We start from the raw sequence: 27,800 nt of genomic DNA, 5'->3' as shown, positions 1-27,800 counted from the left end.
TCAATAGTTATTTAATGGGGAATAATCTACAAAAACATCATTAAAATATTAATATGGTAAATTAAATGGTTTAAAATATGGTTCAACCTAAAATAAGCTAGAAACAATGATGCTTTAAGTTGGTTGTGGTGGGTTGTTTATGCACCAATGTTGTAACTGAAAGAAGTAAATGGAGGTTTTTGTTCAATAACAAAAGAAATAAGTTTAATAAAGTTAAGGCGCTATGTTTTGTTTGGTTGTCTTAAATAATAGATCTATGTATATTGAATCAAGAATTTAATGAAGTAGCAACAAGAGTATTGTGTAACCAAAATTTTAAAATGGACTGCACAAGATATTTCAGTCTATTGCAAAAAAATCAGTTGGTTTATTAAAGAATACCGTTATTCAGAAAATATTCGTCTTTTATCATCCAATGAACTAAAAATTGGAAATGATGCAAGTATATTTGTAAAAAATATTTGTGTAAGAACCACTCTAATACATAAACATATTAAAGAGACATGATAAGCGGGCCTGTTTATATTAGCTTTGTTGTATAAACATTATTTTTAGTTTCGCTTGTGTCACATGGAAACAATTATACAATTATTTTAGACATGAACATATAAAATATTCTAAGTTAATGAAATATGCGAGATACAATAGTAAATTAAAACATTTATATATAAATCTGAATTGATATATTTCTTAAAAATTTACAGTACAGTATGTGTTTTTATATTGAATAAAAATGTTGCAGTGTCTGAAAAAAAATGAAAAAATTAGCAAATGATGAAGGCTTATTCGTTGTTTGCATCTTCTTCTCCTTCTGCAGTATCATCCTTATCCTTATTGGCATTGGGAATCCATAAACCAGAATCAACACATCTCTTCATGTGGTATTTAGCATCTTCTTCTGGCATGTTTGCAATGGTCTCTTGCAATAAACCTATTTCCTGTGATTCAAAGCATTTTTTTAATTCATCAGGCAAAGACTCAAATACTTCTATAGGATCTAAACCACCAGGTCCCAATCTCTGCTGCCTCTCTTCTTCTTCAGCTTCTTTAATAGCTTCTTCCATCTTTTCATGAGCTCTCTTAGTAATCCTCTGCTTGAAAAGTTTCAGTTCTTCATCAAATGAAGCTTTATATTCTGGATCAGCCATCTGAATCCTCATGAAAAATGATTCCAAGCATGCCCTTGGATCATAATCTAAATGTTTAGCCAGTTCCAAAATACATTGCATACAAATTGTTTGGTGAGCAACATGGGCCATTAAATCACATTTCTTCTCCATTTCCAAATTTATACACCAAATTACTAAATAATTTGCAGTATCCTCACACACCAAATGGCTATGTGCTTTTAAAAAAGCCTTAGAATCTTCAAAACGCCTCAACATGCCATAATGTTTTAAATCTTTTTCATTCTCTTTAATAAATTTCTCCATGCGAGCTTCACGCTCCTCTTCAGTTAAAGTTTCTTGTTTGGATTTTGATGGTTTTGTATTAATTACAGTTTTTGCAAATCCAGGTTTACTAATTGTATCTACATTCCATGGCATTACTTTTTCCTTCTTCTTCAATTCATCACCTTTCTTTATGATGTTTACATGTTCTTTTTCTAATTCCTCTAAACTTTTCTTAAGTGCATCAAGATTTGGTGCAGAATTTTCAATTTTTTGCTTCACCTCTTTCAATTTGTTTTCATGTTCTGATCTATGTTTTGCATAAGATTCCACCTCTTGTTCATAATTCTCCATTCTTTCAACTCTTGCCTGATGTCTCCATCTAAATAATGAGGGTGTATCAATGTTAGGATGAGTATCATCTTCATCATCAGAAATCTATAGAAAAAATAAATAATAATTTCGTTAACATAATTCTGATATATAATTAAATATTAATATCTTACCTCAATATTCTTCCACTTACTATAATCAACCATTTTTATGCTGAATTAAGATTATCAAATTATTCCGGAAATTTCTTGAGAAAATAATATACTGTCAGAATAACACGTCAAAAACGATCGGGCCTACCAACATCAAAATAAATACGATATTTTCTAGAAAAACGTACAATAAAATTAATTTAGATTTACTCTACATATACTAGAATATCTTTATAAAATATTGTAACGATCTCTTGAAACGACACATATATATGATTAACTAAATATTTCCAGAAATATAAAAAAAAATAGGTGGTCTACCTGGATTTTAGAATTTTTTAGTTATTCCACATTTTTTTTTTTTGACATTAACTTAACCTCATTTAAATTGTATATACATTGTTTACTTTTTATTAATTTAGTTTGTATAATGTATATGTAGTTTTAGTTTATAATGGATTTATTTGCAAAACCACCAAAAGTGCCCCCTCAAAATATTGTTATTAGGTTAATAAATCGCGAAACGTTTGGAAGCAAAAGACCTGGTACACATTACCATGTAGCCAGACAATTTTACCAAAACGTATTTCCAAATTTTACTGTTATAAACATTGAAAAGCCACCTTGCTTCTTGAGAAAATTTAGTCCATGTGGGAAATATTTTATTGCATTTTCATCAGATCAAACATCATTGGAAATTTATGTATATAGAGGTTCTAGTGCAGCTGGTGATTTGTTACAAAATATAAGTCAACAAAATGATAAACAACATTTTGAGATAAAAAGTAAAATATTTGAGAGATTTTTCAAGTTGAAGTATACTGTAAATGTGGCTCCCAGTTCAGAGCAGCTTAATCGAGAATGCAGTCTATTTAGTGAGGATGGAAGATATGTTATTATAGGGTCTGCATGTTATATACCAGAAAATCTAAGGCCACATTTTTATGAGATTTATACTAATAATGAATCAGTGACACCAAACCCAAAGTAAGTAATGCTTACAATTAATTAAATCATAAAGAAATGAATTGATTATATCTTATTTTTAGGGCACCATTAGAAGATTATACATTACATTTAATTGACTTAAAATTGGGAAAATTATGTGATACAAGGAATTTCAAAGTGGACAAAATATTTATGTCTCACAATCAAGGTCTTTATTTGTACAAAGACATATTGGCTGTGCTTTCAGTGCAACATCAAGTCATTCATATATTCCAAATATTGGATGGCATGTTTGTTGATGTTAGAAAAATTGGAAGATTTTGTTATGAAGATGATGCTTATTACTTCAGTTCAGTATTCCCCAATGAACGTGCCTTCAGGGAGAATTTAATGAATTCTCTCAAGCACCGCATGATGACATTCCTATTTCGAAGGGCCTATAGTATAAGTCAAAGAACAAATGATCCTTACGAAATAAGAAAATTTTATCAGTACTTCGAAAATTTTAAGTCGTTGAGGATTTGGAAAATGCAGCTACTAGACGAAAATCATATTCTACTAAAATATGCCAGTGAGGATGTGGTAACTTTGAAATCAAATGATGCGAGTAGTCAACCATCCTTTTACGTCGTTTATAATATGGTAGAGAGCAAAGTTTTAGCCATTTACGAAAACATATCGAAAGAGTTGTTGGACTTGCTGGAAAATTTCTGTGACAATTTTCGAAACGCACACGTCTATAATGATAGTCGATTTAGTTGCAGTACAGCTAACAATATATACGCTCGTCTCTTGCACCATAGATTCAAGCAAACAATAATAAGTGCAAAATACGGCGGCAAAACCGAGGCCATCAAAAGAATATTGGGCCAACTACCAATAAGCGCGCAATCATATAGCAGCTCACCTTACTTGGATTTATCGTTATTCAGCTACGACGATAAGTGGGTGTCTATCATGGAACGACCAAAACCATGCGGAGAACATCCCATTAGGTAATAATATCATAAGTTTATTTGATATCTTTCAATTATTGATTCTGTTTCAGGTTTTATGCACGAGATTCAGGTTTTCTCAAATTCAGAATATTTGCTGGAAATACAACGCGCGCAATCCCTGCTGCGAGAAGGCTTGTTGCCTTCACATTTCATCCAACCGACCCTTTTGCTATATCCGTGCAGAGAACTAATGCCGAATATATTGTGAATTTTCATATTAGATATGATAACTGCAACGCAAGCGCTTCTGATGATAATGAAAATGTCCTAAACTTTTTATGATTATACGATTTTAATAATTTACAAGCTAAACTGTGATGACAATACATTTAAAAAAATAAAAATGATTATTACATTCTTAAATTTATATCACATTTACACTTCTCTTTAATAGATGTTAGTGGTGATTTATCATAATGAATTTTAGTAAGATTAGAGAACTTAATCTGTTTTGTGTATATAGAAAGAAATTTTGCACAAATCATATGTTAAGTTTATGACAAAATGAAGTGTAATCGATTTATTTAAAGTGATAAATAAGAAATACATGAAAAATATTCGAGAAATACATAGACGTATGTATTGTCTAAGTCATTTCTTGATTGCATTAAAAAAAATATATATAGTAAGAGCAGAAAAGTTAAATACATATTAGTTTTTCATTTGAAAAGCACCTTGTGTGAGAAGTTTTGGTATCAACCAAAATCTTACTATGATACACAAATATATGAAATGAAGTAATTTAGAAAACATTAAATACTAACGGTTTTCCGGTATAACATGGGCACGAAAACTAAAATTATAATAAATATGTATTTCAAGAACTGTTACTTTGTGATTACCGCATTGCCTTTACAACGTCTCGATAGTTTGATAAAAATCAGTAGTTTTTTATCTTAATAATTATAACTACCTTTTCTGAATCGAAGTCTTGTTTCTCTTAATCTATGATTTTTCCAAGTGGGCCGCCACTCTAAATAAAACTTAGATAATTTATACACATAAAATTAATAATTATATCTGGAACATAACAAGGGAAAATTTAATATTTGAGATAATCCATTTTCTTTTCGAATTTCAGAAATATATATATATTAAATAATCGAGTTTTGTCTTTCAAAAATGTATTTGCAAACATGAACTTACACAAAAAAGTATTATTATAACAAAAAAATATAAATATCATAAAAGTATTAGCAAACAAGTAACAACTTCTTGACCAGAACGAAAATTAAGATATCTATAAAAACAAAAATAAAAATAACATCGAAGATAATTTAAAAAATCCATATCTTCTGTCAATAAAAATAAAAACAACAAATAAATAGCAAATAAATTAGTATCAGTCAGTAGTTGTAACAAAAGTCAAATGTGAAGAAAAATAAAAAGAAAATAATAAATTTAAAGAAACATATTCACTAGATCCTGTACTTCCTCTTATCTAAATATTTATATATAATTAAATTGGTTTACGAAGCAAATTAATAAACATTTTAATCGCACTTGTGAAAACAAGAATAATAAAGTATATTCTTTTTTGATAGATATAAGTCCGTAATTCCATCTTAGTGATATGAACTTTAAAGTTGGAAATACTGGGATACATATTTGTATATAAATATTTATAAACAAAATTTAAAAAAATAATTACCAACAATTAACAAATTGAAATATCAATATTTTTAAATAATAATATTACTACTATGTTTTTATAAAAAATATTATCATACCAAAATATATTGATTTAGAAAAATGACTTTTTGTATCTACAGACAAGGAAAATCCTTCATGAGAAAAATAACTATAGAAATGAAAAAAAGTAAATATGTTAAGTGAGTAAACTAGGCAGCACAAACTTAACCTTTGAATGCATTCTAAAAACAAACATTTTAAATGAATATATTACACTCGATCTTACTCAAGCCAGAATTCAGATTTAATTAAAATCAATTGCAAGCATTCACTTGAACGCTCTGCTTAAAGAAAACACTCAAATTTTAAGCAACAATATTACCTTTTTTAAATCACTTCCCCTCTTACGTAATATGTTTTTATTATTTCTTTCATTGAATTATATTCAGACCTCAGAAACGTCTACTTCATCGGCACTTAGAACACTAGCCATCTTGTCGCCACAACGATAAGCTAAGTAACCCTTGACGTCAAACAATTCCGGTGTCTGGAATCAAATGAAAAATAATGTTATTGCAAGACACCAATATGGGTCTCAATGACACTCACTTTGCGAACCAGATTCGGATACTCGGTTTGCATCTTTTCCCAATCTTCTGGTGGTGTTCGGCACATAGGAGATCGAGCCAAGCAGGCCAAATATTCGAGTGTGTATTGGTGCACAGATGCCTCTGACTTACCCAACATTATGTCCTCAATAGGTATATGGGGTCTTCTCAGTGGAGCAACTAAAATAAAATTATATATAAAATACTAAAAATATGGCTTTGCCATTTGAGCATAATTTGTTCTGGAAAAGGATCTTAAAGCGAATTTCATGATTTTGAGGCAGTTTACAATGTAGATATGAGTTTTCCAAAATTCTTGAATAAGTATAGCATATGTATAATACTTGTATTACAAAACCTTGCTCGTTTATCAAGAGAAAATGTATGATATAAGTTTGCTCGTTTTACAAATTTTCGCAAATCAAGTTACTCGCCATCCAAAGTATCACTAATACAATACCTTGAGAACCATCGGTTTCCGTTTGTCCATTGGATAATGCAGTTACGGTCGGTGGTGGTAGGGATTCTGTGGTTAGTGGAATTGGTGGCAGATCGTTCGTTATAATTGGTTGAGGCAAACTGTCGAAGCTGTAAAATTGCCCGATGTCGTGGATCGGTTCGCCAGAGAAATACTCGTCGAGTACGAGTTTACTAGTCTGCAAAGATAAATAATATGAAAATAATAATAAAAATAACTTTGAATCCTTTTCATAAAAAATACATTTTAATCGTATATTTTCTCAATTGTACTTTCTAATTAACATACTATTTCATAATAACATACTATTGAAAATTAAGATACATGAAACTGTATATACTTATATGCAATTGATTTGGACAATCCGTGATTGTCAATCGAACAAGGCTAAATGGGCTACAGCCCCGAGGAGGCAATTTTTTTTTCTTCTCCCGTGCATTTTCTTCTGAAGAGGGGCGCATTATACTTAGCAGCCCATGGGCACAAAATATCTTAAGGCGGCACTGGCTCATCAATCATATTACTCATGTATGTGACAAATAGTTTTTTTTATACTCACACGAACCAAATCCAAGTTGTCACCGGTAATTTTAATGGTGTGTCCACCAGTAACGACGGTGTACTTGTATTCGCCCAAGCTGGCGTCGTTGGTGCTCAAACTATGAAGAAGAGCCCGGGAGACATGAGAACTTCCGCTTGTGCCATGCGGTAAAGCACTTTCATCGGAAGCAGATGAATTAATGCTTGAACTTGATCCAGTTAGTGGGCCACCAATTGCAACTCCGTGTTCTCTGACCGGAGATGCATTTCGTCTAATGGTGTCCTCAATCAACTGCTTCGCGTGACTAAAAAATAAATGAAGATATTTTTGTGATCTGTGGTAACGGTTAGATAAGAAAAAGTACTTACACAATGCTTTCTTCAGTGGCACCCGTTATTTGGACTAAACGTTCTTTAGCCCCCGGATTGACTACAACAAATAAATTTACATTAACATCTCCTTTAAAACAAGAAACAACAAATTCATTAATTTCAGTAGCGTATAGCATTATAGAAAATTTCAAAATGCAATAAAAAAAATACATGCTATAATTATAAATACAAGAAATACTAAATACTCGCCAACATAAATATAAATTAAAGGGATTTTGGAAAGCAATACATTTTACGTCGATCATTAATGAAATATAATTAACAGTTGTGGTTTGAAAGAAAGCTGTGCAAAATTATTACTATGTAGTTAAGTTTAATGAAAAGCAAGTCAGTATTATTAATATCATTGTGCTTATGATTCTTACAAAATATTATTGATAAAACAAATATAATGTGCATAAAATCGAAGTAGTAGCATTTGCGGCAAGCAAAAATTAAAATACCCAGAAAAAAATACATTTAAAAAAATGTCAACAAAAATTTGTTAAAAAATAAACATTGAAATACAAATCTTTAGTGCAGAGTGTTTCGTATCATTTTAAGTTTTAGATAAGGAAAAATAAACAAAAAAATTGCAGCAATTAAAGGCTAATTAATTAATTCATTGTGAGAGCATTTCAAAGGGGGTTGATTTGTTGGATGAATTTATCCATTTTACCTTTCTGAAACGAAATAATCGTTTCGCTAAGTTCTTCGATCATATGCACCCTGCGTCCTTTGATACCCATAACTATAAAAACACCTCAATCTTTAACCTAATTCAATAAATGTATATCGCCTTTAAGATGTATCTCATTTTTTTTTAATTCGAGTTAAATAAAGTCTGCGTTGCTTAGGACAAACCTTTTCCGGAATCGGCGTTTCTTATTACCACCTCGTCCTTACAGTAATTCTTCCCCGGTATCTTAGTCGGCTGCTTGAACTTCCCAGAAGCTTTTATTACTTCCCCAGGAGCCAATAACGGTGGAGTGGACGCTGCCAGCAGCGATTCCGTCAGCGATTGTATGCTCTCGGTAGCTTCGACCTAAATGTTATCTTATCACTCAAGGCTATTTGTTCTCGCATTTTTCTTAAATCAATAGTACCATTACCTTCTTCCGGTAATACTGGTTCATGTGGTCGGAGCCCTTCCAATCTTTAGCTCGTAGTTCGATTAATTCGAGTAGGTGCAGTCGTGATAAATAATCGAGTCGAACATCATCTTGGGAGCTGTTTCGGAACACCACGAAGGCTCGATTCAGTTGGTCTTGAAACAGAATGTCAAGGTATGCGCCATAAACCTAAATTTAAAAAAAATATATTAACTGAAGTAAAATATATAGAATAATTAAAAAAAAATATTAATATAGATAGAAAATGCAATTAAGTACAGTCTTACCACCCAATCAACATAGTTACATTTAATGTAATAAAAAAGAAGGTTTTTAACCTATTTAGAATATTATTTGCAAAAGTTAAGTCTTATTTGATGCAATTATTTTGATAAAATAACATCATCGATATCTGGTAAAACTATTTATCAAAGAATAATACAAGAAAGTGACAATAGATATATTGTAAAAATGATAACTTACAAAATTAAAGTATTAAACATGTAGAACATTCAAATGGCATTGTAAATAGCAAATATTGTATAGAATTTAGTACATAAATGAATATCTTGTGTCTCACCACATATTCAATTTTTTAATATTAAATATTTTTTTCTTTTTTATTTATTTACTGGCCATCTATCTCACATGAGACAATGAACTGGACTGGTGACAATTAAAACAAAAACAAAAATATAAAAAAGTCAAGTGATTGGTCCAGTAACCAACCTTAACATAATCACTTTAAAGGCACAAGCACAATCAAGACAAATGATAAAATTTATATGATTACCTTTAAATGTTGACACAAATTGATAATGCTGTCTTTATAGGATATTGATGGATCAATGCTTGGTGATGCCAAAACAGCAGCAACATGATCAACAGCCTGCATGACATTTTCAACTGAAATAAATTAAGAACAATTTTAACAAGAGCATTAATTTCTTCTATTTATAATATTTAATCTGATATTTGATTATGTTTTCATAAACATAACCTATACATATTTTTTTATTTTGACTTTTGAGTAAGCCACATAATAGGATCCAATTAGATTTTTTGTGTTAAGTAAAAACATTTTTATCAGAATGAATACAAAAATAACTTCCATTTTAATATTTGATTAGATAAGAGTAGATTTAAAATGCAAAATACATATTAATATTCACATCATAAAATACTTGATCACTCACCACTATATTTGAACATATATATAGATAATGTGTGAATATATATATATATAAAAGAGAAAGCTAAATTAAATTAACAAATTTCGTAACAAACTTTTTTTAGTAGATTTAGTGAAAATTGCTTGCTCTGGTTCAATTGCACATGATGGATACAATTGATTTCTCTTTGTGGTGATTTAATTATAAATAAATCCGATATTTTCGTACCTGTGGACATAACCCCATCCTGTCTCAATTTGTTGGCCAAAATTTGCGACTGGCTATGTGATTTGACTAGATCGTGTTTTTTGGGGTACTTGCTGAGCCTCGCGGATATTCCCAGCGACATGTCTTTTGTGGAGAAGGACAAAGACTACGTTGGTCCTAAAAAAGAAACAACACTTGATTTATTTTGCGTTTCACATAGATGACTCATGGGCTGGCAGCAAAAGAATTTCGGGCAGTCGTTTTCGCAATGGGGAGACAACTAAATTGGTGTCAACAGAGATGAACAGTATTGGCTTTTTTGACTGCTCGAAAAGGGCTTTCGGCCTTCGGAATACCTTTGGTGATGTATGTGTATATGTGATGAAAATAAATACAATCTTGTGATGGTGCAACTGTGTCGTTCCCACAGCTGCTACCTACGAGATCAAACGAGCGTGAGTGGGAAAATCGGACTAACACGAAACAAAGCGACTGTCCAGGATTAAACTACACTTCGGATTGACAATTTCACCGCTAAAATTTAAATTCATGCCAAATTCACTTCTAATAATCTTGGGACGCTATATAACGTGTTACTTTTCATAGTTTGTGTCAAGAAAATGTGTCAACAAAATGATGAAATGATATTAAATGATGTTGATGTTAATATTTCTCATGATACTATTTGTACGTTTGCAAAAAAATTACTATTAAACCTAATTATTGATGAAATGTATGTATGTTGCACAAAAAAAAAGATTCTAGAAATGTTACTGTTACTCTATATATAATTTAGAACAGTGTTTCACTTTTTGGTCCGCGATCCCCTTTTGTACTTAATTTAAAGGACCCCCCGAAGTATGGGTATATGTAGAATTAATTTCATAATTTTTTCTGCGACCCCCACTTTCAGAATCACTGATTTATAATATGAATCGAAAGTTGTTTGTTTATGTTTTTTTTTCAATTAAAAATGCTTATTCCTTGCAATTAACACTGATCCTTTAACAATAACATTCCTTAATAACAAACGTTTTAAATGACTATAATATATTTTGAAAATAAAAACAAAGGAAAGAAATATATGTCGGATAACGATAACGAGGTGTTTATTTGTTCACATGTAAATATTTAGTCTTGCGCCAAGGGACATCGGTTTATGACTATTATTGTCACTCTACATATATTCCCAAACTAATAGGTCCAATCAAATTATTAAGTAAAAATCTTTAGGAGTATTTAAATGTAAATTCTATAGTAATTTTCCACCCACACGTTTAATTTTATGGTTGTTTTAATGATAATAAATGTTAAAAATTAACAAAAAAATGTATGTATCTATGGAAATAATAAACATATATTCATAAATTAGTGACTTTGAAAATTACAAGATTGTGATTATATTAAAATGGATATGCAGATTGGAATACTTTTCAAGAAGTACAGCACTGAAAAGAAGCGCTATAATATGAGCTACACAAAAGTCAAGCCTAAAGGTTTTGGAACTTTACCAATTAAAATACTCATAAATATCTTCAAGTATATTGATAATCATTCACTATTGAAAACTATGTCTTTAGTAAATATGACAAATATTATTCTACCACATATTTCTCAGACAGATTTTTCTAGGTATGTAGACATTGGAGGCATGCTGTCAGACAACCTGAGTTCATGAAGACGCTTCGTATCAAAGGAAATGCAATTTCGTTATCTTATATTTATGACCATTTACGAAGATTTAAGCAATTACAGGCTCTGCATTTAGATAAGGTATCAAATCCTTTAGCAATCTTATTACAAGCAAGCAAATTCTCGAAGGATCTCAAAAGAATATCAATGATAAACTACGAATATTTAGAATTGAGAATTTTCAATTACGTAAGAGATATGTTTCCAAAATTGGAAATGGTTAACTTGGAAAATACGATCTTAGCAATACCCAAATATACATTAATTGCAGAATTGACCAATCTTAAGTATGATAACACGAATAATATGTTAATTATATATTTTTCATTCATATTTACAGGAGTATCAATTTGACTAACATAAGTAACATAAACATGCGGATTATTTTAGAAACGATTCTAAATTGTAGGCAGCTTGAGGAAATAAAAATATCTTTGCTTCCTCCGAATGTTGATCTGAGAGATGATGATGCTTGTTTGATTATAGCGAATACAGCTGCAAAATTAAAGTCTCTCAGTATTGATTCTAGATCATTGACTAATAGAACATATGAAGTAATTTCTGGTATGAGAATTATTATAAAAAACTTTCATTTTTTTTATTGCATTTTAGAAATTAACAGAATGCCCAAACCTCTCGAAACTCTTTTTACATTATAGTTTAAATCTGACATATGAAATGGTTAAAGATTTCTTAAAAAATCTTCCAAATATTTGCGAATTTGGATTTTGCCAAAATTTTATTGTAACTGGAAACAATGTCTGCTCTTTGGTTAAAGAAAATGAAACAATCTTTAATAATATTACAGTTCTTGACTTCACATCTTGTATTTTGGTAAAATACAAGTGTATTGTTAAATCATTCAATAATAATTGAATATTCTTTAGTTATCAGATATTGGAATAGAAGCAATTGCCAAACATTGTCCTAATTTAGAAAATATTAAATTAAAATCTTGTCGTACTGTATGCAGCGTTGAACCAATTTGTTACAGTTGCATGCGACTGATAATCTTGGATGTCTCATTTTGTAAAAATCTAAAACCTAGTTTTACAGTGAGGAAACAGCTGGAGAAGTTAATTATCCACGATTGTGAAGAAATGATAGATTTTGTGCAACACCTCGAAGAAATGGTGGATCTGAAAGTATACATAGCTTTGTCTGAATATAACGATGATTATGAGAGAATTTAATTTTTAATAAATATATTTGTGAATTTGGTTGTATAAGTAACTTTGAATTAAATATACGGAAAAGTGACATTTGGATATAGACTAAAGCAAGTAAACGGTGTGATAAGTTGACTGCAAAACTTGGCAAACTGTAACTGAAATTAAACACAGCGATATAGCGAAGTTGGGCGGAATAAAAGTTATTTGATATGTTTGTTTAGTGATTAAAATTAAGGTTAATTTTAGAGTTTCCTGTGCTATGTATATTGAATATATTAAATTCATATAATTAATATTTAACAATGCCAAGTTCATTGTTGTTTGGTATTAACAATGAGGGAAGAGTTTATACTCTCTCCACAACTGGTGGCATGTGGAGGGAATTACCATATGTTGGGCAAGAATTTAAAAAGTTGTCAGGTATTCCACATTTCTTATGGGCTTTAGGTGGAGACCATCAGGTATATGTATATGTACATGGATTGGATATTCCAATAAGAGTGAGAGAGGAGTGCTATGAAAATGAGGTAAATTTTGTATTAGTGTTATAAATCTCTATAATAACATTTAACTATTAGAGGTGGATACCTATTGAGGGTTTCTCTACACGATTATTGCCAACTGATAGATTTAAGTTCAGTTCAGCAGATGGAACTGTTGATAGAACGATTCAGAATATAAGATTGCCTTCAATGGCTTGGCAATGGGAAGGGGATTGGCAATTAGATTTAACCCTTAATGGACAGCCATTAGATCATGATGGTTGGACTTATGCTGTAGACTTTCCTGCTCAGTATTATCCTAAGAAACAATGGAAGAGTTGTGTCAGACGTAGATTATGGGTCAGGTCAAGAAGGTACAGTGCCATGAATTCTTGGTGTGCAATTGCACCATTGCATAAAGATGCAACTGCTGTAAGTTAAGTTAATTAAAACATAACACTTAATACTTATCATCTTTTAATACTGTAGGAACCATTCATTGACATATGTATAGGTGGACAAAGTATAACAGGTGCTGAGCCAGGAATAATGCTAGTATGGGCAGTTACTTCACATAATCGGGTATATAAATTAAATTAATTATAAAATAGGCATATCTCAATTTTGTTGTAGGTGATGTTTAGGACTGGAGTTTCAACTAGATCTCCAGAAGGTGCAAAATGGACATTGGTTTCAGTACCTGTGGGCTGTGAAATTAATCAATTATCTATTGGATCTAGTGGTTTAGTTTGGGCTTCATTGTTGGATGGTAGAGCACTTGTTCGAATTGGTAAATATTGTACAAAATGTTAGTGTCATATTATTTGTATATATATGTGTTAAATAGGAGTAACACGCGATAATTTTTCTGGTGATTCCTGGGTTGAAGTTCGTGGTCCTGGTCCAAATTTAAGAATTATGCAAATAAGCATAGGTATGTCTAGTGTCTGGGCAGTGACTCAGAATAAGCAAGTATGGTTTAGAAAAGGAATAAAAGGTGAAGGATCAGGAACTAGTGAAGAGTTAGCAGCTGGATGTGGATGGGTTGAGATGGTAAATCTATTATTAATTTGCTAGTATATCTATAATAACCGTATGTTTTCAGGTAGGACGAATGTCTTTAGTTTCAGTTACGGCCAACGACCAAGTATTTGCAATTGGCGCAGATGATAGGGCTGTTTACTATAGGATGGGTGTATCTTTTGGTGACCAAACAGGAAAGAGGTGGAGGTCATTACATGCTCCTTTACAAGTGAGCAGGGCTAGTAGTAATGCAAGTCTTAGTAGGGATCGTTTCCAAAATCAAAGCAATTCATCTTTGGTAACATATATATAATTAAATATCACAAATCTTTTTACATTAATTGAACTGTTGAAGAATCGACCACACAGTTTGTGTGAATCATCTGGTATTGGCGATTGGGAAGAGCAAAGTCATTCCGCTCCAAGTGCACCGACGTCCTTACCAGTTGGAGAATTAGCTGGCAAACATTTTGAAACTCAACTGAAAAATCCTAAGGCTTGGAGCCCTGTCAGATCCGTTGGATCTGTAGTAGGAACTGAAGTTATATCAGACGAGAGTGTTTACAATTCCGAACGACAAGATTCATGTATTTTTGCCGAAGATGAAGAATTAGGATGGGCTGAATACGAGGCCCCTTGGTCATGGGTAGAGGCTGGTCCATGCACAATAGACCCAAACCAATTACCAAATTGGTTTGCTGAAGTACCTACGCTTCAACAGACTGAGTTGGATCAACCTTGGAGGTTGAAGATTCTCGAAGACCTTAAATCACGTTTATCAAATGACAATAAATATTCGGATTATCAGGTTGCTATAGATACATCGTCTTGGGTACATTCAGGCGAAGGTAGAATTTGCATGGATTCCACCAATGTTTTTATTGACTGTGTCCTGCAGCTTGAATGGGTGCATACTGCAGGTACCTTAACTGTCTTGCATCCTGATGGTGCTTCAACTATGGTAATTTTATTTAATCTGAAATAAGCAACATTTATTAATTGGATTTTTTAGCATCAATTTAGTATGAACGAAGTGACGTGCGTGCAATGTTGCAGTGATCCTGGTAGTCCTCGTTTGTCGATCCATACTCCAAACATAACTCCGCCTGTCATACGTTTGCAATTTTCCAGCGATACAATGTTGGAAGAATGGCAGCGCCATCTTTCAACTATTTCAATGCAAATACACAATTGCAATGGCAAAGCCAATGATAGTAGCGTGTGGGCGGTCACTAAATTAGGGGAGGTATACGTATGGGACGGTTTGCAACAAAAGGCAAACAAAATTGATGACAATAATTACGAGCAAATTATCGATTTAGCTGGAAAGGAAGTTCCATTCACCATGCATCTACATGCAAGTTGTGTCCCAGGAACTATAATTACAATAAACGGCTGCGTTTCTGACGATGTTGATAGGTTTGCAATTAATTTAGACGCACATAATACTTACAAGTTGAAACACAAGGCTCACGCTGAATATGAGAATTGTGTGTTGCATATAAATCCTAGATTCAATGATAATTTGATCGTTAGGAACAGTATGATTGAAGGAAAATGGGGCGAAGAAGAGAGAAACGGAAATAATATGTTCAGAAGGGGACAAGAGTTCAGTCTGAAGATACTCTGTAAAGAAGATGATTTCATTATTTATATAGATGACGAGCAATATTGTACATACAGGCACCGATTGCCGCCCGCTGCTGCTACAATGTTGAGTGTACGAGGTGGCTTAAAATTATTCAAGTTAAAAATGAATACGCCCTCTTTAATCTTAAATCCACTTGAATTATACTGGCGTCCATTCGGTGGCCATTTGAGGAGGGTTGAAACTTGTAAGCTTGGTGTCACCTGGGGCATCGGTTACGATCACACTGCATGGGTGTATAACTGCGGCTGGGGTGGCGCATGTTTTGTTGGGCTTGATAGTAATAATGTTAATCCGATGGCAGATTCTCAAGATTATAGAGTATATGAGAATCAGAGATGGAATCCTGTCACTGGATATACTTCAGCTGGTTTACCAACTGATAGGTATATGTGGAGCGATGCCACTGGTAAGCAAAAACGTACTAGAGATCAAGTGAAACTGCTGTCAATGCGATGGCAATGGGTTTCTGATTGGCTAGTAGATTTCCATGTCCCCGGGGGCGTGGATAGAGATGGGTGGCAGTATGCTGTTGACTTCCCTTCAACATACCACGCAAATAAACAATTTACTGATTGTGTAAGGCGACGACGATGGTACAGGAGGTGTGCTGTGGCTACAACAGGCCCTTGGCAAGAATTGGGTCATACCAAAGTTATTGACGTGTCCTTAGCTTCTGTAAACGATGTTAGTATATCTGTATGGGGTTTAGCGACTGGTGGACAAGCTATGATTCGTACTGGAGTATCCACGAGTACTCCGGCTGGTGTCAAATGGGAACATGTGGCTTCCGATCAAGCTTACAGCAGTATATGTTGCGGTTCTTTCAAGCAGGTTTGGGCTACTGGCAGAAATGGATGTGCTTACAAGCGTTTAGGAATTCGAGAAGATAATCTTGAAGGTCAAAGTTGGCTTTGCATTGAACCCCCGCAAGGTGCTCAGTTGAAGCACATTTCGGTTGGTGCTGCAGGCATTTGGGCACTCGATATCCATGGGAATATATATGTACGAGTTGAAAATATTAAATCTGAGAAATGGCGTAGCGTTAACATCGATCCAGCAGCTTTAACTGGAGGTTTACACGCTACTGGCTTTAAACATTTAGCAGCTGGGTATAAAGAAGTATGGGCTGTTACAAATGGAGGCCTAATGCTGAGACGACAAGGTATTTGCCAAGAAAATCCAACTGGAACCGGATGGGATTTGGGAATACCGGTGAGTTTTTTAAAAAGGTATCTATATGAGTAATGAATTACACGTAAATTATATTTATAGGGAAATTGGCAGCATATAAGCATCAAAGCTTTTGAATAATTTTAAAAATTCGTGTGTAATTTTTCGTTTTGTGATTATAACTTAAGCAACAAGCTTAATATTATTTATTCAATTGGATCTAGTCTACCATTTATGGCTGTAATATTATTTTTCCAAAGTATATATGAAAAAAACAAAAAGTTATCAAAATTATTTTTAAACACTGTAATGTAACTTTTAAATAAACATTAACTCAACAAGAACTGAATACTTTGTTTTTAATTATACCTAATTAAATTTATATTAAACTTCTATTTATCTTCTATTTCTACTACTTCTGTTTCTGAAAGGTGGCAACTGTCCGAGGAAATTTTATAAAAGAATACCCCATTCGCGAATCTATTTATAGTGTGAATGATAGGCATGTAACTAAATTAAGAAAATATATATTATTTTTGATATTTATATATGAAAAGATATACTCACGTGTTGTCTTTCAAATGAAAAAAATCAATTTTTATTAGAAAGTCGATAATCGCCTTCACATATACTGGTGACATTTTATCAATAATTTGTTGTGGTGTTATATTTGTATGTAATATTGCATATGTAATAAATCTATAAATAATAATATGAACAACATTAGTACTAATTTCTTTAGAAATCCACTTACCTCAAAATAGTTGAACGCATTAATGTCCTTTCATTATTAGCATGCAGAAACATTCGTTTATCATGTGATACAAGCTCATTCTTTTTACAGCAATACCAACAAGTATAATTATTTAGAGGAGGCTTAGCAATTGTATATCCAATACAAGGGACATGTTGATAAGTTTTACACATCCCACATCTGATGATCGGAATTCCTGAAAAGTTTTCGTTGATACTGCAAACACAAACTAGTGTTTCTTCAAATGAGGGGCTAACTTCAACATCATCAATCACATTAACAGAACTTTGATCGAAGCTTTCATCAAAGATTTGGCCCTTTGCGCATAGTCTTAATTTATTGTGTCCTGTATCTATACTGCCCATTCCTACAATATGATTATGATTCTGTATTAAAACACCATTATGGAAGTATTTTAGATCTAATCCATCTAAAATATTACGAAATTATCATTTATAATACATTCAACACCATATATTTTCCACCATTTAGAGTCATTTGGATTTTGCACTCAGTATTTAAGGGAAACTTTGTGTTGGTTCCAAGAAGGTTAATCGTTTTTAGGAAATCCTCAGTAACTTGAAAAACTTGCTTAGTATTGATGGAGCTTCAAATAAAATCAAATTATTTTATTTTAAACAAAAAGAAATATTAATAAATATATTTACGTTTTTGGTTTATCCAAATATTTTATGGTGAACTCATAATACTCGCTTGCGCTATTGTTTTCCATAATAACCAAATACAATTTATTTAACTGAAATATAATTTAATTAATTAAATATTATTTGATAAACGTTGATTGGTGCCAATTTACAAAGTTTAAGCATCGTCAACTCTGATGACATTTTAATTAGTAAAAGGAAGATAATTTATAAAAAATATGAGTTGAGAATTAATCAATTTTGAATAACATGATGGTAAATTTATAATTTTGCTTTACTATTTGTCATTCATTCATTCAAATAAGATGTTTCACAACAAACTAACACATTATATGCATGTTATTTTCATGTGCCCTACTAATTGTAATCTATTTATGCGTATTGGCAAAGGGTACCTAAAACAAAATATTTACACGTTGCTTAACTTTCGTAAGTTGTCAACATTTTTGCGGGAATTATTTTTAGCAGCGTTAAATATAAATAATTACCAGATTTAAACTAACTCGTAATGAATCTCCATTTATGAATTATATTACGTACCTTTTTGCGCTCCAAAGCAAGATACGCATCTTTCATCCAACAATTAACGCGCTGCAGTTGGTGCGTTTTTGGAATTCTATTTGATAATCCCTTATATTTCACATTGTTCATGTTATATGAGTTAAATATTGCGTCGTCGTCTTCGATTCGATTGTATATAATGTTGACAATGGCAGTGTGCATCATATTTTTTACAAAATTAATGGAATTCATGTAGGATGTCGTTGATAATTCGACATCGTTCACGGTCTAAGGAAACAACTTAAAATGCATGAATCAAACGAATTTATATTTACTCACAACGTTCGTCGCAATTGTTAAACTCGAAGTCATTTTAAGTCTGATAACTGGATCTGGATATACGAAGCTGTTATCTGCGAACACTAATGTTTGTAACCATGGAGAAGTACGCCAAACTACGCTTAATTCCTATCATATAGATCAAAATAAGTGCAATGCGAAGTTGTACTACATTTGAAAAAAAAAAAAAAAACAAAAAACAAACAAAAGAAAATATGTGATGTGGTTTGTATCTGTCAGCTAAGGTGGCAGAAGATTCAATTTTCAATTTACTTATCGAACAAAAATTGTTACTTTAATTGGAAATATATTTTTCTTCCGCCTGCTACTTCCCTCTAGGAAGAGCCCCTTCCATTTAGCTGCGTGCTAGGAAATATGTGTATAAGGACAAAATAAATCTATTACAATAGTTTCATATTGAATAGTTGGCAATTAATTTAACAGAGTAGCCAACATAACATTAAAATAAACTGTATTGCAAAATTCAGCTAAATTTATTTATTTCTGAGATTGTTTTGTTTTGAGATTTATGTCAATTTATCCAACGACCTGTCGTATCGGATTTGCGTGATATGATTTTGTTTTTATTCTTAATAAAATATCATTGTCTTTATTTGATGACTAAGAAATCTGATAACCCTATCCGAAAGAGAAGTGGAAAATTCACCAATAGAAAAAATATCTATTCAATTGAAGAAGAGAATATTTAAAATAAAACGTGGTATTCAAATGTATCGGATTAAATCTAATTGGGTGAAAATATTTTGTGTGCTCCAGGATAGACGAGATTTGGCCATCAGGAAGGAGAGGAGGAGGAAAGTTAATGAATTCTTCCTCTACACAAAAGGAAGTGGTGTCCAGAACCTTCTCGCTTCTCACGTCAGGGACGGGACTCACGCTCAGCCGGAAGTACAAGATTTTTTGTTACTGTATTAGTGCACAATCTCACACGGTGTGTTACAGGTTTTAGTAAAAGGCTAGATAAAAATCAATGAGCATAAATATATTTCATCACTTTAAATATGAGTCCTGAAACTAGCTTCCAGTTACTGACACATAGCAATGGTCGTCCTTCTAATACTAACTTTGCATTACATAAACATCTTATTATACTGGGGAATTAACGATGTTAGTTCAATATTTGGTAAGGGAAGATAGGACTATCCCAAATAATGTATTTGGGCAATTGTACTTAACTTTCTCTGAACTGATGTACATATTTGTAGTCATTTAAATCGTATCACTGGACTCAGGTAAATTTGAATTTAGGGATCCTAGCTGATTTGAACTTAGACATTTCAGTAAATTTAAATTTGGACACTATAATTTAGACTTTTTGTAAGAAAATTGACGAATGATTGAGGAAATAGTGAATAATGAAGAAGAATATCCTGAGATATTATATGAATAAATGAAACATCACATTAATATTACCAGTTATAAATTGCAGTGGAACGATACATATCTAATTATTTTTATTTTTTTCTCTTATGTATGTCTTCTTGCGGCTTTACGGGCATTTTTGCAAGCGTTGTTAACCTTTGAACAAAAAAATTACATACATAATATATCTGAACACAAGTTAGGAAAATTATGTAGCAGGCGTACAATGCGTGACATCTCTTCTCCTCGTAACTCGTTACGAAAGCCATTTTTGTTAGAATATTTGCTCGTTCCAAGCAAGGTTCCATTGCATTTGTAAAATAGCATTTTTTGAGGAAATTTACTTATAAATTAATAAATATTCAATATTAAATTATAATATTAAATTAGAACATAATATTTTTCAATTATCGATATATTTTCTTATTAAGATTATGTCAGGATTCAAATATCTCTGGACACTGTGGAATAGCTCGTAGTTATGTTGTTGTGGAGTTTTTAAGGAATACTAGAGGTGAAGTTGAAGTTTTTACGATAATAAACACTATATTATAAGTTTATTAACAACTTCTATGTCTAGATTCCAGTTGCTTAGCTTTGTTACTAGGTCCATTGAATATGTGCACAACATGGTGATTAACAATTATACAAACATTTTTTTATCAAAATAAAATGAAACCTGTAAACATTAATCAATATTATTGAATATACATGTAGGACCTATTTAGTTTAAGTGTCTATTGTCTTATGCCTCTTAAAAACATGGTAATTATGACTCATTCGGTTAGTATGAAATGACTCTATGCTTATCGTATTATTCGTAGAATATATATGATTGCACATATTTTCTGTATACACTCGTTTAGAAAAGCCTAAACATAATACAGAGATTAAATAATTTAGCATATCATTCTTAAAGAAATATTTGATAAAGTTATTTCTATTTCTTAACAAATAAATGGATCTGTCAATATATTACATATATAGCTTTATCTATTGGTCAACTCATTGAACTTTAAGTTTTGTCTGACTTGCTCAATTAAGTCTACACTACTTAAAAATTATCGTGATATATTAAAATATATTTTGTACTCGTTTTACTTGCGACATATTCGAAACATCTATTTTTCAACTGTTTGCGATCGACACAAATCGCTGCCGACTTGTCCATCTCTGATATAGAGTATTTAAGACCATTAAGACAGTGTTCGATTGACATATACATATGTAATGATGGGCTATTGACCTGAGCCTTTCATTCTAATCTGATATATAAATATATTTATACAACAAAATATGTTCCTATGGTTAAAATATTATTACAAACAAAATTTTAATTATGCTAAAGTAAATCCTAAAAAAAAGTCCTAAATCAATATAATAATATAAAAAGCATGTAGAGTAAAATAAATTGTGTTTATTTATAAAATGATATTCTTTGATTTTCTTATCGCGAGCAGACAAAGAAATATGTGTACTGTAGCAAAGATATTATAGGGAGCGAGAGAGCGCGGGGTTCAGAGATAAATCTCCAGACGTATACTCGTTTGACCAGCGATTAAGACTGACAAAAAGGTGGGGATACCATTCTGTACATTGCAGTCGATTGTAGTCAAGGTTCTTGAATCAGTGTATTTAGTGCATTTGCCGTTTAGATACCAACAATTATGGATGTAACAAAGGTTCTCGTCGCCGACGCCGTGGACCTGGCTTGCGTGAATCTGCTTAAAGATCACGGCATTCAAGTTGACTGTAAGTTAAAATTGACGAACGATCAATTAATTAAGGAGATCGATGTAAGTGATCATTTAAAATTTATTTATTTTATTAAAAAAGGCCATGCAAAATCGACAGAGAGAAGCATTAGTTATGTCAATGAATACATATTTCAATTGATAAGATACTAGAAAACATTATTGGTTTCAGGGTTACGAAGGGTTAATTGTGCGTTCGGATACTAAGGTCACCAGAGATATAATTGCAGCATCAAATAAATTGAGAGTAATTGGCAGGGCAGGAGTCGGCGTCGATAATATTGATATACCAGCAGCCACTGAGAAGGGGATAATCGTTCTCAAGTAATTTAATCGCATTTGTTGATCCATAAACAATATATAAGTCAATATATAACAATTTTTAGCGCGCCTGGCGGAAATTCGATTAGTGCTTGCGAATTAACATGCTCTTTGATAACATGTTTGGCCAGGAACGTGGTAAGCGCTGCAGCCAGTTTAAAAGCTGGCAAATGGGAGAGAAAATTATTCAGCGGTCACGAGCTTCACGGAAAAACATTGGCCATCATCGGGTTGGGTAGAATCGGTAAGGAAGTAGCCATCAGGATGCAAGCCTGGGGCATGAACACCATTGGATTTGATCCCATCGTAACAAAAGATGATGCGGCCAAATTCAATGTGTCTAAAATGGAATTGGAAGAAATTTGGCCGTTAGCCGATTATATTACTGTCCACACACCACTGATTGAGCAAACAAGAAGTACGACGAAATATACTGATTCGGATTGAATAACAAACAAATCTCAAATTTTCAGATTTAATCAACAAAACTGCGCTTGCATCATGCAAAAAGGGCGTTCGTATTATTAATGTGGCACGTGGCGGAATAATCAACGAAGCTGATCTGTTGGAAGCTTTGGAGGCTGGTATTTGCGGTGGAGCTGCACTGGACGTATTTCTTCAAGAACCACCCACAGACGAGACGACTTTGAAACTCATTGCCAATGATAAGGTTGTGGCTACGCCCCATTTGGGTGCAAGCACAATCGAAGCACAAGTGCGGGTGGCAGTTGAAGTTGCTGAGCAATTTATCGCTTTAACAGGCAAATCCAAAACTTATACAAAACTCTTTGGAGTTGTTAATAAATCTGTCTTGAAGGAATAATGCTCTGTATCAATACAATTCAATTTCAACTTATATTTTCTGTATACTTTTTCTAAATATTTAAAAAAATATATTTATATATTTAAATATATATATCAGCTTATCAATAAAAACTTAACGCAATAAATTTGAAATAAACGTTTAACTTAATTACGTAGTTTTCATTTTTATGGTTTTAGTATTATTTTTTTCACTATCATAATAGGTCTTTTAGTCTATAAACTGTTTGATCTGATTTTTTTCAAATAAATTACGACTGGTGCTTTTATTATTTCAAAACTGTCCGATCAACAGCAGTTTCGATGGTGTTCTAAATTATTAGAATCTCAGTAAATATCTTTGAATGAAAATTTTAAGAAATATAGTTAACTCAATTAAAATTTACCTTCTAAAATAAAATATACATTATTGACGTTATTTTTTTTAATATATAAATTTTAATGCAATTTAAAGTGATTAAATTTCGGTAAATTTCAAATAAAAAATTGTTATTTATACATGACTACTTAGAAACAATATTTGACCAGTTTCACGTAATATTTATACAATAAAGTATGTATTGTACGAAGTCTTGTTGGTCGAAATAAGTAAATTATATTACAATATTTTAATTAGAATAAATAGATAAGTCCTTCGGTAAGTGGTATAACAAATATATATATAAATTGCAGCAGTTTTTATTTTTATTATTATTCTTGTAAAAAGGTTTTATTTTGTATTTTTATTTCTATATTTCATATTTCTTTAAAGGTATTTTAATTTATAAGTTATATATTTTATAATTTTTGTATTATTGTAGATTTTTTATATAGAGATTTGTATCAATTTGTTTATTGATATAAATCTCTTCCGGCCCCATTTCTACCCCTTTTGGGTTTAACAGCCACCACAAATTTTTTGTTGGTTTTTTGGGAATCGAACCAACGACCTTTCGTATCAGAGTTTCATGATACAGGCGATCATAGCCATAGCCACACGATATCAATTATTATTATTACAATATATTATGCACACAAAACAGGGATCCCTAGGGAATTTTGTCCGATATTGAAAACCGGTTTTGATGTAAAAAGAAACTGTTATTTCGGTATTAACATATTGCTATAAGAATTATAGAAATAGGGAAAATACTTACAACTATGGGATTAATGGTAATAGAAACCGGTTTTATAGACCAATATCATACAAATCTGAGTGATTTAGATACTATTTGACCGGTGGCACGGGTCTATCTTTGGCCTTATTTGTACCTCTACAAATTTTATTGGTTTTTGGGAATCGAACCAACGACCTTCCGTATCAGATTTTCGTGATACAGGCGACCATAGCACAGCTGAATTTTAAAAACCTTTCACTATGAAATTTGAATATCTGAAGAAATGAGACAATCTATATATGCAACAAGACAATCAATTATGTATTCATGTATACATACCGATGAAATATAAATGTCAAACTAACGTGTTCTTAAGTTTGATAATCAACAAAATATTGAACCATGGCAATTTTTCGGTGTTTTAGCAGAAATTTATTAATAAATAATGCAAAACCGGATATTAATTACTTAAGCTTTTTATTTCACAAAAAAATATCAACCTACGAGTACAGTAAGTCCTATTTTAATTATAGGTTATGTTATATAAATTGAACAATTTTTAGCCCCTGATAATGACCCGACGTCAGTATTCTTCAAAGATGATATTCAAAGTAAACTGAAAGAGCTGACCAGAGTAGATTTAAGTAAAGTCTTCCGCAAGAGAAAGTTAGGGTACAAGAAATTGGATTTACCAGAATACACATTTATGACTGACGAGCAACTACAAAAGGCAATGGATGATGCAAATAATAGGGCAGAAACCATGTTACAAATACCGCCAGCTGTAGCAATTAGGAAAGATGATGGAGAAGTAATCCATAAAGATCCTGCTTTGAAAGGCTTAGAAACATCCAGATTTGTTTTTACTGATATTACATTTGGAATAAGTAATGTAGATAGATTGATTGTTGTAAGAGAAACCGATGGTACATTGAAGAAAGCAGAAGGACCATTAAGAGACAGAATGAATCAAGTTTATTTTCCAATTCATGGCAGAGAAATTAGGATTCCAAAAATGTTTGAGGAATCTCGCTTAAAGAAAGTTTTAGATGAGAAGGAATATGAATTTGTTTTGGACAGAGCTAGTTTACAATTTGAGCCAGATGATCCAGAATATCAAAAGGTCACAAGCACAACATATTTGCATTTAAATGAAAATCATGGTTTTGATTGTTTGAGGTCAACTAGACATTTTGGATCAATGGTTTTCTTTTTAACTTGGTTTAAAAACATTGATAACCTATTACTTGAATTGATTGAAACATCAAGAATCAATGAGGCAACAGTATTGATTGAATTATATTCTAAAATACACAATGTGGAATTTGGTTGTAAAGGTATTGAGCTGGTGGAGAAATTTATTGCAGATTATAGTCATAAGAAAGGGGCTTTGGAGTTAGCTGTCCAAGCTTTAAAAGAAATTGAGAAGGAAAAGCAGGATCTTGCTCATGGTATCAAAGCTGCTCACGGAAGAAGTTAACACATAAATTAATTACCTAGTTTAATAAAATAAAATTTTAAAATCTGAGATCGTTGTTTTTGGTTCCTTTTATAGCAATTGTCTGTAACAACAAAGATAGAAACTAACCTTAAAAATAAATGGCTACAAAGAGCTATAATTCTGGTGAGTTGATTGGATGAAATTAAAAATTGTTTTTACTGAATTGAATTATTTATCTTCTAGTTGTTGTGGATATTCTGTGTGAATTTCTAGAAATTTCAGTCCATAATATACTTTACGTGAGGAAAATATACCCTGAATCAATATTTGTGCCAAAAAGGAAGTATGGGGTTGTTATCCATAAGTCGCAGCATCCCTTACTCAATGATTATATAGCGGAATGTATGAAGGCTGTGCATTTCCATGCAAACGCCAATCAATTGAAGAGATTATTTATTTGCATCAAAACTGCAAGTAAGCAACTTGAAAAGTTTGTCTTCGACATTGTGAAACTGAAAAGTATAATTGAAAGGTACTTATAAAATATATCTATTTATGTCATTACTAATTTTTTAATATTAAGTGACTTATTATATGTAAAATTGGAACAAGACTTTAGAGCATTCAGTCTAAAATTAGGAACATCTCATATATACTTGAATCCATTACCAGCCGATGTGGAATTCAGCATACAAATTCATACCACAGAATATTCAGCAATAGCCTATAATGATAAACCTCTTTGTGATGTGAGTTTAAGCAGGTTAATACGATTTTTTTATTAGTGTTCTTTTTATGTAGGACTTTCCATGGATCTCTCTACCAAAGTTTGGAACTGAATTGAAAGAAATCATTCCTGTTCATACAGTTGACTGTGACCATTTATTAGTACAAATATATATTGAAAAGGAAACATGATCATTTGCTATATGTTGTATATTAATTAAAAAAAAAAAAGTACAATTATATGTATTTTTAATTCAATATATCTATATTATTTTAAAATGTTTATTTGATCAAAAAAGCGCAGTTAATAATAAATGTTGGATTTAAAAAGGCCTTTTTTTTATAAAATGTTTCCTTTTCGCTTAAAGAAATATTCTTATAATCATTTTCTGTAGGTTTGGATGTCAGTAAAGTATAGCTTAGTTAACATGTATATTATTAATCATATTATGGCGGAAATACCTTGATTGATAGCCCTTTGATCATAATTGTGGCCAATAACAATATTTAATATTAATAATAATCATAAAACTTATGTGGTAATGATAGAGCTGAAATCCACTATACTGTGAAGAAACTTTTTAGCATGTCTCGATAGAAAAAGTACATTTAGTGTTAACTAGTTGCGAAAAACTAGTCAAAAGGTGAGCTAACACCTGTTATCTAGGGCAATGGGGACCGGCACCGGTCAGTGGATCCAATGGTACCGGGCCGCCCAAGGAACATTAAATTATTTCCATTTTATTTTAACTCGCTAGAATCTAGTTTGTCAAATGTTAAATCACTTTATATTCATTTTTTGGTGAAACTGTATCAACGTCGCCTTCTCTACCACAGCGGGCCGCGGTAAAATTATCAAAGGTT

General features: G+C 31.8%; 8 protein-coding genes across 10 annotated transcripts; 5 read left to right on the top strand and 3 right to left on the bottom strand.

The window, feature by feature from the left end:
- Window positions 1-704: 704 nt before the first annotated feature.
- Window positions 705-5,884, bottom strand: LOC108569176 (hsp90 co-chaperone Cdc37). Its single transcript, XM_017930639.1, has 3 exons — window positions 5,837-5,884; window positions 1,898-2,050; window positions 705-1,829 (listed from the first exon to the last, which is right to left on the bottom strand). The coding sequence occupies exons 2-3, from the start codon at window positions 1,928-1,930 to the stop codon at window positions 783-785; spliced, it is 1,080 nt and encodes a 359-aa protein (XP_017786128.1). The 5' UTR covers window positions 1,931-2,050; window positions 5,837-5,884; the 3' UTR covers window positions 705-782.
- Window positions 2,317-4,163, top strand: LOC108569155 (DET1 homolog). The gene is made up of 3 exons (XM_017930599.1): window positions 2,317-2,863; window positions 2,926-3,819; window positions 3,873-4,163. Exons 1-3 carry the CDS (start codon window positions 2,331-2,333, stop codon window positions 4,102-4,104), a joined length of 1,659 nt encoding a protein of 552 aa, XP_017786088.1. The 5' UTR covers window positions 2,317-2,330; the 3' UTR covers window positions 4,105-4,163.
- Window positions 5,650-10,437, bottom strand: LOC108569164 (eukaryotic translation initiation factor 4E-binding protein Mextli). 3 transcript variants are annotated; one of them, XM_017930620.1, is made up of 11 exons: window positions 10,300-10,437; window positions 9,965-10,120; window positions 9,358-9,470; window positions 8,565-8,753; window positions 8,317-8,497; window positions 8,132-8,203; window positions 7,450-7,510; window positions 7,100-7,385; window positions 6,523-6,718; window positions 6,064-6,242; window positions 5,651-6,001 (listed from the first exon to the last, which is right to left on the bottom strand). In XM_017930620.1, the coding sequence occupies exons 2-11, from the start codon at window positions 10,083-10,085 to the stop codon at window positions 5,900-5,902; spliced, it is 1,500 nt and encodes a 499-aa protein (XP_017786109.1). In that variant the 5' UTR covers window positions 10,086-10,120; window positions 10,300-10,437; the 3' UTR covers window positions 5,651-5,899. The 3 variants fall into 3 exon arrangements, with proteins under 3 accessions (XP_017786118.1, XP_017786109.1, XP_017786100.1); XM_017930611.1 differs by having other exon boundaries at window positions 5,816-6,001; window positions 8,559-8,753; XM_017930629.1 differs by lacking the exon at window positions 8,132-8,203 and having other exon boundaries at window positions 5,650-6,001; window positions 8,559-8,753.
- A 2,508-nt stretch (window positions 10,438-12,945) lies between these two features.
- LOC108569203 (tectonin beta-propeller repeat-containing protein) lies at window positions 12,946-17,404 on the top strand. Its single transcript, XM_017930670.1, has 9 exons — window positions 12,946-13,334; window positions 13,386-13,721; window positions 13,779-13,871; window positions 13,923-14,079; window positions 14,137-14,342; window positions 14,395-14,610; window positions 14,668-15,273; window positions 15,325-17,175; window positions 17,236-17,404. Exons 1-9 carry the CDS (start codon window positions 13,110-13,112, stop codon window positions 17,272-17,274), a joined length of 3,729 nt encoding a protein of 1,242 aa, XP_017786159.1. The 5' UTR covers window positions 12,946-13,109; the 3' UTR covers window positions 17,275-17,404.
- Window positions 17,405-17,525: 121 nt separating this feature from the next.
- On the bottom strand, window positions 17,526-24,988 carry LOC108568914. The gene is made up of 8 exons (XM_017930266.1): window positions 24,809-24,988; window positions 19,393-19,466; window positions 19,093-19,341; window positions 18,556-18,644; window positions 18,373-18,494; window positions 17,888-18,317; window positions 17,701-17,832; window positions 17,526-17,643 (listed from the first exon to the last, which is right to left on the bottom strand). The coding sequence occupies exons 2-8, from the start codon at window positions 19,423-19,425 to the stop codon at window positions 17,526-17,528; spliced, it is 1,173 nt and encodes a 390-aa protein (XP_017785755.1). The 5' UTR covers window positions 19,426-19,466; window positions 24,809-24,988.
- Window positions 22,364-23,732, top strand: LOC108569184 (D-3-phosphoglycerate dehydrogenase). The gene is made up of 4 exons (XM_017930651.1): window positions 22,364-22,571; window positions 22,702-22,853; window positions 22,916-23,268; window positions 23,324-23,732. The coding sequence occupies exons 1-4, from the start codon at window positions 22,443-22,445 to the stop codon at window positions 23,671-23,673; spliced, it is 984 nt and encodes a 327-aa protein (XP_017786140.1). The 5' UTR covers window positions 22,364-22,442; the 3' UTR covers window positions 23,674-23,732.
- Window positions 24,989-25,111: 123 nt separating the features above from the next.
- Window positions 25,112-26,297, top strand: LOC108569097 (28S ribosomal protein S22, mitochondrial). The gene is made up of 2 exons (XM_017930514.1): window positions 25,112-25,280; window positions 25,333-26,297. The coding sequence occupies exons 1-2, from the start codon at window positions 25,172-25,174 to the stop codon at window positions 26,247-26,249; spliced, it is 1,026 nt and encodes a 341-aa protein (XP_017786003.1). The 5' UTR covers window positions 25,112-25,171; the 3' UTR covers window positions 26,250-26,297.
- Window positions 26,285-27,165, top strand: LOC108569103 (mitotic spindle assembly checkpoint protein MAD2B). Its single transcript, XM_017930526.1, has 4 exons — window positions 26,285-26,393; window positions 26,454-26,742; window positions 26,794-26,959; window positions 27,012-27,165. The coding sequence occupies exons 1-4, from the start codon at window positions 26,369-26,371 to the stop codon at window positions 27,126-27,128; spliced, it is 597 nt and encodes a 198-aa protein (XP_017786015.1). The 5' UTR covers window positions 26,285-26,368; the 3' UTR covers window positions 27,129-27,165.
- The last annotated feature ends 635 nt before the right edge of the window (window positions 27,166-27,800 follow it).

Source organism: Nicrophorus vespilloides, unplaced genomic scaffold (genome assembly GCF_001412225.1).
Source record: "Nicrophorus vespilloides isolate i.1.1-1 unplaced genomic scaffold, Nicve_v1.0, whole genome shotgun sequence".
In the NCBI taxonomy this organism is placed as follows: domain Eukaryota; kingdom Metazoa; phylum Arthropoda; class Insecta; order Coleoptera; family Silphidae; genus Nicrophorus; species Nicrophorus vespilloides.
Note: the sequence above shows the minus strand (reverse complement) of the source record. Positions and strands in the feature narration are given on the sequence as shown.

What these genes read in the sequence shown, in the direction of transcription:
- LOC108569203 (XM_017930670.1), top strand. Translation starts at nt 13,110, where the DNA reads ATGCCAAGTTCATTGTTGTTTGGTATTAACAATGAGGGAAGAGTTTAT. An exon ending in AGGAGTGCTATGAAAATGAG is followed by an intron (nt 13,335 to 13,385) that starts GTAAATTTTGTA and finishes TTTAACTATTAG; the next exon opens with AGGTGGATACCTATTGAGGG. An exon ending in GATGTGGATGGGTTGAGATG is followed by an intron (nt 14,343 to 14,394) that starts GTAAATCTATTA and finishes GTATGTTTTCAG; the next exon opens with GTAGGACGAATGTCTTTAGT.
- LOC108569103 (XM_017930526.1), top strand. Translation starts at nt 26,369, where the DNA reads ATGGCTACAAAGAGCTATAATTCTG. An exon ending in TACAAAGAGCTATAATTCTG is followed by an intron (nt 26,394 to 26,453) that starts GTGAGTTGATTG and finishes TTTATCTTCTAG; the next exon opens with TTGTTGTGGATATTCTGTGT. An exon ending in ATGATAAACCTCTTTGTGAT is followed by an intron (nt 26,960 to 27,011) that starts GTGAGTTTAAGC and finishes CTTTTTATGTAG; the next exon opens with GACTTTCCATGGATCTCTCT.
- LOC108569184 (XM_017930651.1), top strand. Translation starts at nt 22,443, where the DNA reads ATGGATGTAACAAAGGTTCTCGTCGCCGACGCCGTGGACCTGGCTTGC. An exon ending in AAGGGGATAATCGTTCTCAA is followed by an intron (nt 22,854 to 22,915) that starts GTAATTTAATCG and finishes AACAATTTTTAG; the next exon opens with CGCGCCTGGCGGAAATTCGA. An exon ending in ACTGATTGAGCAAACAAGAA is followed by an intron (nt 23,269 to 23,323) that starts GTACGACGAAAT and finishes TCAAATTTTCAG; the next exon opens with ATTTAATCAACAAAACTGCG.
- LOC108569176 (XM_017930639.1), bottom strand. Translation starts at nt 1,930, where the DNA reads ATGGTTGATTATAGTAAGTGGAAGAATATTGAG. An exon ending in GTAAGTGGAAGAATATTGAG is followed by an intron (nt 1,830 to 1,897) that starts GTAAGATATTAA and finishes TTTTTTCTATAG; the next exon opens with ATTTCTGATGATGAAGATGA.
- LOC108568914 (XM_017930266.1), bottom strand. Translation starts at nt 19,425, where the DNA reads ATGACTTCGAGTTTAACAATTGCGACGAACGTT. An exon ending in TATTTGGATAAACCAAAAAC is followed by an intron (nt 18,495 to 18,555) that starts GTAAATATATTT and finishes TTTTATTTGAAG; the next exon opens with CTCCATCAATACTAAGCAAG. An exon ending in ATGCGTTCAACTATTTTGAG is followed by an intron (nt 17,833 to 17,887) that starts GTAAGTGGATTT and finishes TATTATTTATAG; the next exon opens with ATTTATTACATATGCAATAT.
- LOC108569164 (XM_017930611.1), bottom strand. Translation starts at nt 10,085, where the DNA reads ATGTCGCTGGGAATATCCGCGAGGCTCAGCAAGTACCCCAAAAAACAC. An exon ending in ATTTGTGTCAACATTTAAAG is followed by an intron (nt 8,754 to 9,357) that starts GTAATCATATAA and finishes TTTTAAATTTAG; the next exon opens with GTTTATGGCGCATACCTTGA. An exon ending in ACAACTTGGATTTGGTTCGT is followed by an intron (nt 6,719 to 7,099) that starts GTGAGTATAAAA and finishes TTATCTTTGCAG; the next exon opens with ACTAGTAAACTCGTACTCGA.
- LOC108569155 (XM_017930599.1), top strand. Translation starts at nt 2,331, where the DNA reads ATGGATTTATTTGCAAAACCACCAAAAGTGCCCCCTCAAAATATTGTT. An exon ending in TCAGTGACACCAAACCCAAA is followed by an intron (nt 2,864 to 2,925) that starts GTAAGTAATGCT and finishes TCTTATTTTTAG; the next exon opens with GGCACCATTAGAAGATTATA. An exon ending in TGCGGAGAACATCCCATTAG is followed by an intron (nt 3,820 to 3,872) that starts GTAATAATATCA and finishes ATTCTGTTTCAG; the next exon opens with GTTTTATGCACGAGATTCAG.
- LOC108569097 (XM_017930514.1), top strand. Translation starts at nt 25,172, where the DNA reads ATGGCAATTTTTCGGTGTTTTAGCAGAAATTTATTAATAAATAATGCA. An exon ending in AATATCAACCTACGAGTACA is followed by an intron (nt 25,281 to 25,332) that starts GTAAGTCCTATT and finishes AACAATTTTTAG; the next exon opens with CCCCTGATAATGACCCGACG.